Source organism: Pteropus alecto, unplaced genomic scaffold, assembly GCF_000325575.1.
Source record: "Pteropus alecto unplaced genomic scaffold, ASM32557v1 scaffold160, whole genome shotgun sequence".
Classification (NCBI taxonomy): domain Eukaryota; kingdom Metazoa; phylum Chordata; class Mammalia; order Chiroptera; family Pteropodidae; genus Pteropus; species Pteropus alecto.
This window is the reverse complement of record NW_006429864.1, coordinates 2301216-2310232: the sequence shown is the minus strand read 5'-3', so window position 1 is coordinate 2310232 and position 9017 is coordinate 2301216. Positions and strand designations below refer to the sequence as shown.

General features: G+C 44.8%; 1 protein-coding gene across 1 annotated transcript in view; it reads left to right on the top strand.

Annotated features, from left to right (window-relative positions):
- The first annotated feature begins 21 nt into the window (after nucleotides 1-21).
- Nucleotides 22-9017, top strand: part of PBX4 (PBX homeobox 4) — a 25420-nt gene continuing 16424 nt past the window's right edge. The window contains exons 1-2 of the mRNA XM_015587139.2: nucleotides 22-3248; nucleotides 6823-6896. Of these exons, the coding sequence (XP_015442625.1) occupies nucleotides 6848-6896 (49 nt within the window). The 5' untranslated portion in view covers nucleotides 22-3248; nucleotides 6823-6847. The remainder of the gene's footprint in view (nucleotides 3249-6822; nucleotides 6897-9017) is intronic.

Sequence of the window (9017 nt, the reverse complement as noted above, 5' to 3'; positions counted from 1 at the left end):
GGGGCCACCCAAAGTGGCGGCCGTGAAAGGGGCGGGCCGAGGGGCCAGGGCCCGGGCAGCTCTGGGTGTGAAGCTGAGGAGGGGGCAGGGCGACAGCGTGGGGTGCGCCTCTGAGCCGGGAGGGCAGACATGGGAGGCTTGAGGAGGACGACGAAGGGATTTATGGAGTTAAAATGGAACAGATTGAAAGGGTCATGGGCTGAGCAGTGGCTGGTGGGTTTTAGGAGCTCGTTCTGGGGTGAGACGGTTAGGTTTAAGGGGAGTTTATCGGTGGGGAGGTTTATGGTGAAAGGTGATTTCCGGGTTTATGGAATATAAAGGGTTAAGAGGAGTGTGGGGGCTTGTAAACGGATTAGTGGAATTCATAATGGGAAGTTTTGAGGGCAGATAATGGAGAATGTGAGTTGTGGGGAATGGTACCTGGGAATGAAGAGATGGGCGATTCGGTGTGGGAACCATCAGAAGTGGTTAGTGGGGAAGCTGTGAAGAAGCGAAGGACCCCTTTTTTTGTTGTTAATTAGGCAAATATCTTTTAGACACTATATTCAGAGCACCGAGCTGGATGCTGACATTGTCCCTGTTCTCAAGCTCATGGTTTGAGGGAGAGAACCTGAGTGCAAAAAACTAAGCATCAACTGTGAGAAAACCTGTAAAGAAAGGGATGGCACGCTGCAGGAAACCAGGTGGAGAGAGCACAGTACCTTCAAAGGCCCTGGAGGTGGGAAACAGCGGAAAGAAAGCAGAGCCAGGGACTGAAATTCCCGAGTTGAGAGCTTGGGCAAAGGCTGGAACTGGGTCACACGGGGCCTACAAGTCTCAGTTGCCCTGGGAAAATCACAGCAGTTTTAAGACCACTGCCCCACTTACCTCCATCCACCACTGTCATTCAGCCATGATGGGTAAAATCGGCTTCACAAGGCAGCCCTTGTCATTGGGGCCTGCTCAAATTATTAGAAAATAGGAAAGGACTGAAGTCCTTTTGAAGGATGAGGCCTCGTTGAATGGGGCCTGTTTCGGGGAGAATGATGGTCTGTGAGGGTAGGACCATGGTCTGGTCGCGTGGACTGTAGTCCCTAGAGTCCTCTACAAAGCCAATTGAACAGCAGCCCCAGGAAAGAAGAGGCGGAGTAAAAGGTGGACGTAGCATTCATTTTGTTCTTCAATCTTTCTTTCCTTTGATTCTTCTGGAATGTCAACTTTTTCTGCAGTTTCATAACCTCTCCCCGAAAGTTAGGGGGAGTGTCATCCCACCATCACCATGTTCATTCTACTTCTGGGAGCATGCTAGGTGCTAGGGAAACCAAGATGGCTAAGGTATTTGTTCTCTGCCCTCTTGGAGCTCATTGAGAAGCAGGGTGTGTGGGAGACTAATTTATAAATAGTTGTCATATCAAGAGTATGCTGAGAAGAGGTAACTCCCTGCACGGAAGAGCTGGACTGGGAGAGGGTGTCTTTGTGTGATGCCCTGTTCACTAGACTGGTCCGAAAGCAGGGTCTTTGTTGTACTTTCCTGTGTACAGTGGCACCCAGCATGCATGTAGTTTTGTGGCACTTAGATTCTAGAAGAGTTAGCAGGAAATAGGTTCTTCATACCCAGGAACCACAGAAGCAGTGCTCTTGGGTTTGTGGAGCTACCCATGATCCTTCTGTCCTAGGCAGAGAGTCACTTGAGCTCTGCCCAGCTGTGACCTTCCTCAGGCACTTGTCACCCCAGCACAGCCCCAAGGCTGCTGTTTTTTCTTGTAGCAATCTCTGAGACTCCCCTAGATAGGCTTTAGAATAAAGTGCAGTCAGTCACCTCTTCCTTGCTCTTCTTGAAGGCAGCACTTTTTCTTTTAAGGCTAAGAAATTGAGTAGTGGAGCTTTGCATGCTGACAACAAGGCTGTTAGATAGCTGGTTCTTGGTTTCTTTCTGCAGTAGAAAGACCCCCTAGGACTTTTATTTTGAGACTTGGAAGCTTAGAATCTGCCCCTCTTCTTTAGAGGTAGCCTTTAGAAGAACTCAGAGTCCCCTAAGCCCAGACAACAGTCTTTAGTCCTCAGGTGGGCCCTTTGCTCCACTCTGGAGCAAACAGCTTGGGTGGGTCTTTTCCTCACAGTAAACTGTGCAGCCTGGTAGATTATCAACCCAGAAGGTTGTGCCAGCTGACTGGGTGAGGCCTTCTCACAGTGTGCCTGCTGACCCCTTCGTAGTCCCTGTAGCTCACCTGGCTAGCAAGAATTAGCTGTGAGGCCCTCTCAACCTGTTTTGTCCCCTTAAGTATGTTTAAAGAAGGAGAGCACACCTGCTCTCCTTAAACCTAGATTGTTCTCTTTCTACGCTATGAAAGTGCTTGTGCATAATTTATTTTGTCGTTATAACTAAGTAGTCTTGGGATAGCGAACTGTGTATTGTTTTTCCTTTTGATTATCCAGATAGTGGAGGGATATCGGGAACTGTAGGATGTACCATCTTAGTTTAGATTCAGCCCAAGTCAGCTGGAGACTTCCTGTGTGAGGGGTGACCTATCTCCTTGAATGATCTTGTGACCTTCTTAGCCTACACCCTGAGCTATTCCTAGGGAAGGGATAGTTCCCCGTCTTCTGATTTGAACCTTTCACTGATCACGTTCTCATTCATTTTTTGTATGGGATCAGTAAGGCAGAAATTTTAATCTTATTTGCCAAGGATTGTCTGAATATTTTACTCTATCATGCATAGCTTTATTTGTTCGTAACAATAAATTTTATAGCACTTTACAGTTTACATAGGTTATTTCATTTGCATCTCTTCGCTACCTTTCTGAGGGGTTTAGGAGGGTTATCAGACTAGGGTTGAGGGCTCCTCCGTTAGGATTGTCAGGCTCCAGAGTTCTTCCTCTCAGGGTCCTTAGCCAGTGGTTGAGTCATGGGCCCTTTTGAAAATCAGTTGCAGGCTCTGGGTCCTCCTCCACACCCCAAACTGTGTGCTCATTCATCACACCCTTGGGGATCCTCAAGCCTCAGATGCCCTGGAGCCTAGAAACAGCCAATCATCAGAGGCTGGTGGACTCCTCTATTGTCCAGTAATGAGATTCCTAAGAAGCCAGTATGAAAACTCTAGAGCTAGGAATGGCTGAGTGGTGAGTTTTGGAAACCTGATCAAAAAATGAAGCAGAAATGGTCAGCAATGTCATCCTGGAGACCCAGGCTCCATACCTGATGTTCTGGTAGAAGCAGCTGAAGAGGACTGTCCCTTCTTCCAGTCATTCTGCATGTTGGAACGACAGGTGGGTTGTGTTGCAGCACTGGCAGATTTGGCAGTCGAGGTCGCTTCTTGACCCTTTGCAGGTGCATGCACATACGTTAGAGAGCTGCACAGTCCAATGTGGTAGTCATTCACCATGTGTCTTCCTAAATTTAAATAAATAGACATTCAATTCTTCAATTGCACTAGTTGCATTTCAAGTGCTCAAGAGGATACCACATTAGCTCAGATAGAGAACATTTCCATCATCACAGAAAATTCTCCTGGACAGTGGTGCCCTAGAACAGTGCTTCTTAGGCTCTGCATGCAGCAAATGTCTGTGGGATTCTTACTGCAGCTCAAGTTGTGATGTGGTAAGTCTGGGTGTGGGGGTAAAGAGTCTGCATTTTTAACAACCTCCCAAGAGTACCAATGCTGCGGATCCCAGACAACACTTGGAGAGGTCAGGCTCTCGGGAGTGCAGATGGTAGCATCCTGTTTTTCAGTGTTCATAAAACTGTTTGGCTAATGGATGGTTAATCTACAAATGAAAATTATTTTTGAGCCTAAGTTGTATTTGTGGGCACAATGGATTTTAAATTAATCACAGGAGTCACATAATTAGCATTATTTTTCCTGCTTAATATAGCAAGAAAAGTAGAAATGAAATTCAGAGAATAGTTTATTTTTTTTTCCTCTAAATGAAAAAAAAAAACATGAGGCCCTGTTGTTTCAGGGTCTTTTTATATTTTCAGGAAATCGGGTTTTAGAGGTTCCAGGGTGATTTCCATATTTCCTTTGTATAGTCTAGAAAACCACAATTTAAACTTATGTTGTTTGTAGATCTTGAGTATAATAGGAAATGACCATTGGGGAATGGTAATGAGATTTAGGGCAAAAAAAACTTTACATATAGCGGATAAAAGTATGTCGGAGAATGGTCACTGTTACACGTTTTAGGAGCAAGCAATATGGTATGTGGAGTGGTGTGCCTGAAACTATAAAGAGTAGAAATTGGCTTTTAGGCAACATTACAGGTACTACGTTTAGGGCTTTGATAGCATTTCTTAGGAAGAAAATTCTCTGGACTTTTTTTTATTTGATTTTTACATACATGACTTTCTGAGTATTTTCTACCAGTAGAAATTTGCGTGACTTTCTAGTGTTTCTGCAGATTGACTTTGCTTATAATATGGATTAAATTCTTAATTATTAGAGATGGTGTAATTTTGACTGTCCTTAGAACTTACCCAAAATGGCAAAGCATAAACCGTCCACTGAATGGTGTGCCCCTCATCTCAGTGCCTCAGGAATACTAAATAAGGGGACATAGACCTTTAGAAGTGCACGTTAATGCTTGTCAGCCTCAGCTTTCAGCACATCGTTCAAAGAATGCAAGAGGTCAGAGGAGGAATTTATGGTTTGGAATTTCCCAAAGCCAGACGGCATTAGCATGAGGGACTCTCTTAGTTCAAACCTGGGAGGTAGAATTTGCGTTGAAGTTTTCTTTTCCATCATCCTTAAAGGAGCTTCATTAGAGACCAGTCGACAGAGTGTCTGCAGTCATTGTTCTTAGCCCGCTTGTAGGTTTTGGTTTTGAGCTTTGATTGACATGCTTAGCTTGGCTTGGTCTCGTGCCAGAGGAAAGTCTTGATGTCCTTGGTGCCCTTCAAGTTGAGTTTTGTTTTAAAATGATTTCCCAAAGCTATCTAAAATCTAGGATCACAGCAAAATTCCTCTGAAGTGGCTTCATTAGTAAGTAAAGCATTGTGCAAAAAGTTTCAGAAAAATTGCACAAATGAGCAAGTAGCACTCATTTCTGTGACAGTTACCTTTGAGTCCCTTTGAGTACAAACCTCCCAGTAACCCAGAAAGTCGGCATTTTTCACTGAGTCTCTAGATGAGGAACTGGTCCCCAGGGAGTAAGGACTTGCCATAGGTCAGACAGCTCAGGGGTGGCTGGGTGGAGATTTGGCAGTGTTCTTTTGAGCTCTGGTGCTGACCTGCTGCCCCCTCCTTTTCCCAGAATATGACACCATTTGAGCTCCCTAGAATATGACATCCCTTCCTGCTTCATGTGCTGTATAGTCAGGCAGTTGGGCTTATAAGGCTTCAGAGGAGCAGAGAGAGGGTGATAAAGAATTAGCCAAGGCGAGGGAGACAACCCTTCAACAAGACGAGAGCTTGTGGAGCAGGGACGATGGGACCCTGGAATTCAACTGAAGTCAGCTTGAGGCACAGGAGCACGCCCCAAGGAGGTGACTGATCTGGATGTGAGGCTTTTTGCCCTGCAGAGAAAGTGGGCATGGCATTCTAGGCTAGGGGCAAGCATGTGTGCAGGGAAGGCTCAGAGCAGGAAAGCATGCAGTATGGTTCCATCAGGCTGAGTGGAAGGCATGGCCTTGGAAGCGGGTTGCGGGTAAGCTGCCTGCCTGCTTTAGCTGCTGTTCAATCGAGCATAGCCTTGAAGTCTTTTCCAAGCAAGGAATGACCATGTCGTTCGTTCTGTTCTGTGTTCCTTCTCAGAGTATTCTGACTTAAGGGATTTGCTTTGGATCAAAAGAAATAGTCATCGCATGTCCTTCCCTGACCACAGCTGGGAGAGTCTGTGCTTTTTAAGACTGAGAGTGTGATTAGAATGGGTTCATCTGCATAATCTGGGTCAATCTCCCCATCTCAAAATCTTTAACCTTAATCACACCTGCAGAGTATTTTCTCTTGTAAGGCAACATATTCATGGTTCCAAGGATTAGCATGTGGACATCTTTGGGGGATGTTCTTCTGCCAACCACAGTTCTCACTCAGGGCGAACAAAAGCCAGGTTTCCCTGACACACAAGGCTCTTTCAGTCGGCCCCATTTGTCTCTCTCACTTCACCACGTGGCTCCCTCACTCAGCTCTTACCCTACAGCATCCTGGGTTTCTTAAAAAGCCACTGTATTCTCACTCAGGGCCTTTGCACTGGCTGTTTCCTCTGCCTAAATTATTACTCTCTTCAGCCCTTTTTCTGCCTGACTTCTTGTCATTCTGATCTCAGCTTTGATGTCACCTCAGAGACATAAACTCCAGTAAACCTTCTAGCTATTACTCTAGTTTAAATCGTCATAAAACACCTGCCATGGCTCATGGTTTTCTTGCTTGTGTGTGTGTTTGGCGCTTGTTACCCCCTCCATCTTAACTGCTACATCAGTGCAAACCTCGTGTGTCTGTGTCTCTACAACTAAATGGTATGAGGCATGTAGTAGATGCTCAGTAAACACCTGCGAAGCTAGCATCTCACGGCACTGTGGTGGGATGGCTAGGGTTTCTGCTTCTGCACCAAAGTGCCGCCAAGAGCAGTGGAGTGAGTACAGCTTTCAGATCACTGGACCTTGAAATTTCATAGTTCTTGATGAATTATTTGCATTATTTTTAATTCTACATATAAAGGGAAATGTTTTGAATATTTGTATATTCTACTTAAACTGCACAAATTCAATTCATATGAATTTCTATGGTACCGTACCTCCGTAAGGGATTTTCAGCAGAACCAACTGGGTCAGTATGAAGGATCTTTACTCTGGTGGACAGGATAATGGTTCTCTTTCTTACATGCTCCTCTGTCACCTGTCTTTCAGAAAGCATGCTCTGAATTGCCATCGGATGAAGCCTGCTCTCTTCAGTGTGCTCTGCGAGATCAAGGAAAAGACAGGTAACCCATTGAGAAGATACCTCCTGTGTGGAACCAGGACCGAGACAACCGCATGCCTCTGGTCCTGGCTCAGCCCTAGCGTGCATCGCGAGCCACTGTGCCCATCACATCCTTCTCTGGCAGCAGATGGTTCATTTCTGTCTTTCCAGAGCCCTGCTTTCTGGTGTATCACATCCATTTCTTTTGCAGTTTATAACTGGAGCAATACTGTTACCGCTGAGTAACAAGCAGCTGCATTTGTCTTAAGCAGGACCTAAGAGGTGCTGTGATATTCAGTTATTTTGGAAAAGGGAAAGATGATAGAAAAGTAGAATAATAACAGTTTTGTATTTTTAAGCATCCAAAGTAATTACTGTGGAAGGCTACTGCAAATCCTTTGTTTAAAAGAAAAAGAAAGAAAGAAAAACCCACATAACTTTTTATTTTGAATTAGTTTCACATTTGCAGAAAAGTTGAAAAAAGTAGTGCAGAGTTCCCCTCCACCCTGCTCTGAGCTTCCATCAAGGTTAGTGCGTCAGAACTGTAGTGCAATGACAGAAACCAGGAAGTTAACCTTGGCACGGTGCTCTTTCACCACTGATCAGCAGGCTTTATTGGATTTCCCCGGGTTTTGCCCTAATGCCCTTTTTCTGGCCCAGGCTCCCACGTTGCATTTAGCCATCCTGTCTTCTTAGTCTCCTTCGATCTGTGACGGTGCCCCAGTCTTTCCTCGTCGTCTGTGACCCACACTCTATTGCTGAGAACTGCTCAGTCGTTTCGTAGGGTGTCCCTCAGTGCGGTTTGTCCATTGCTTCCTCACGACTAGACTGAGGCAGTGTGTCTTTGGCGGGAATCCTACAGAAGCAACGTTGTGTTCTTTTCAGTGCGTTGTGTTGGAGGTACATGCTGTTGATATTTCCTTTCACTGGTGGTGCTGACCTTGATCACTTGGTCAAGGTTAATAACAACTGGAAGAGAGTTTACAAGAGAATCCACCAAATAAGATGAAGATATCATTGAAACCAGAGGTCATCAACAGAAAGGTTGTCACTTGATTTCTTAGAGTGAGCTGGTCTCTTGAGGTCAATTATTTGAATTTTGTATGTCACTTTGGAGCATGGCACTTCAGATATCCTGGGGCTCATGGAAAGTGTGTATGTGGTACAAAAGTGTGTTTCTTTCTGAACATGGTTTTGGGACGAGATTAGCGTGTACTCGACATGGACAGTAGCCAAAAGCAGCCATAGCGTCTGAATTCTGTTTCATCTCTGCATGACTAAATCTGGCATGTGACTGAACCTTTCTTTGTCCTCAGGCCTCCTCTGTAAATAGGGGACAGTGATAACACTTAGCTCATGATTACTGAGGACCATGTGAGTTCAGACATCTAAGGCTGTGGGTACGGCGCCAGCCTCCAGTAGTTATCTGGTGCCTAAAAGAGAAATTCAATTTTAAACCTACATTTAAGTTTCACCCAAATGCTATAACAATGTGATATTCTTTTTGTTTCCTAACGTTTGAGTTTTTTTCATTGTGGTAAAATTTACCACTTTAACCATTTTTAAGTGTACCATCCATTTCCAGAACTTCTCATCTTCCTAAACTGAAACTCTGTCCCCACTAAACAACAACTCTCCGTTTCTCCTCTGCCAGCTCCTGGCACCCACCATTCCACTTTCTGTCTTTATGATTTTGACCACTCTCAGTACTTCATATAAGTGGAATTGTACAATGTTTGTCCCTTTGTTTCTGGCTTACCTCACTCAGCATAATGTCTTCAAGATTCATCCATTTGTAGCATCTGTCAGTTTCATTCCTTTTTAAAGCCGAATAACATTCCATTGTGTGGACGGACCGCATTTTGCTTATCCATCATCTGTTGTAGAACATTTGGATTGTTTTCCACTTTTCGGCTGATGTGAATAATGCTGCTGTCAACATGCATGTACAGGTGTTTTCAGGTTCCTGCTTTCAGTTCTTTAGGGTATACACCCAGGAGTGAGATTGCTGGGTCATATGGTAATTCTCTTTAACTTTTTGAGGAACCGCAAGACTGTATTCTGCGGCGGCTGCACCGTTTTACAGTCATATTAGCAGTGCATGAAGGTTCCAGTTTCTCCACATGCTCAGCAACACTTGTTA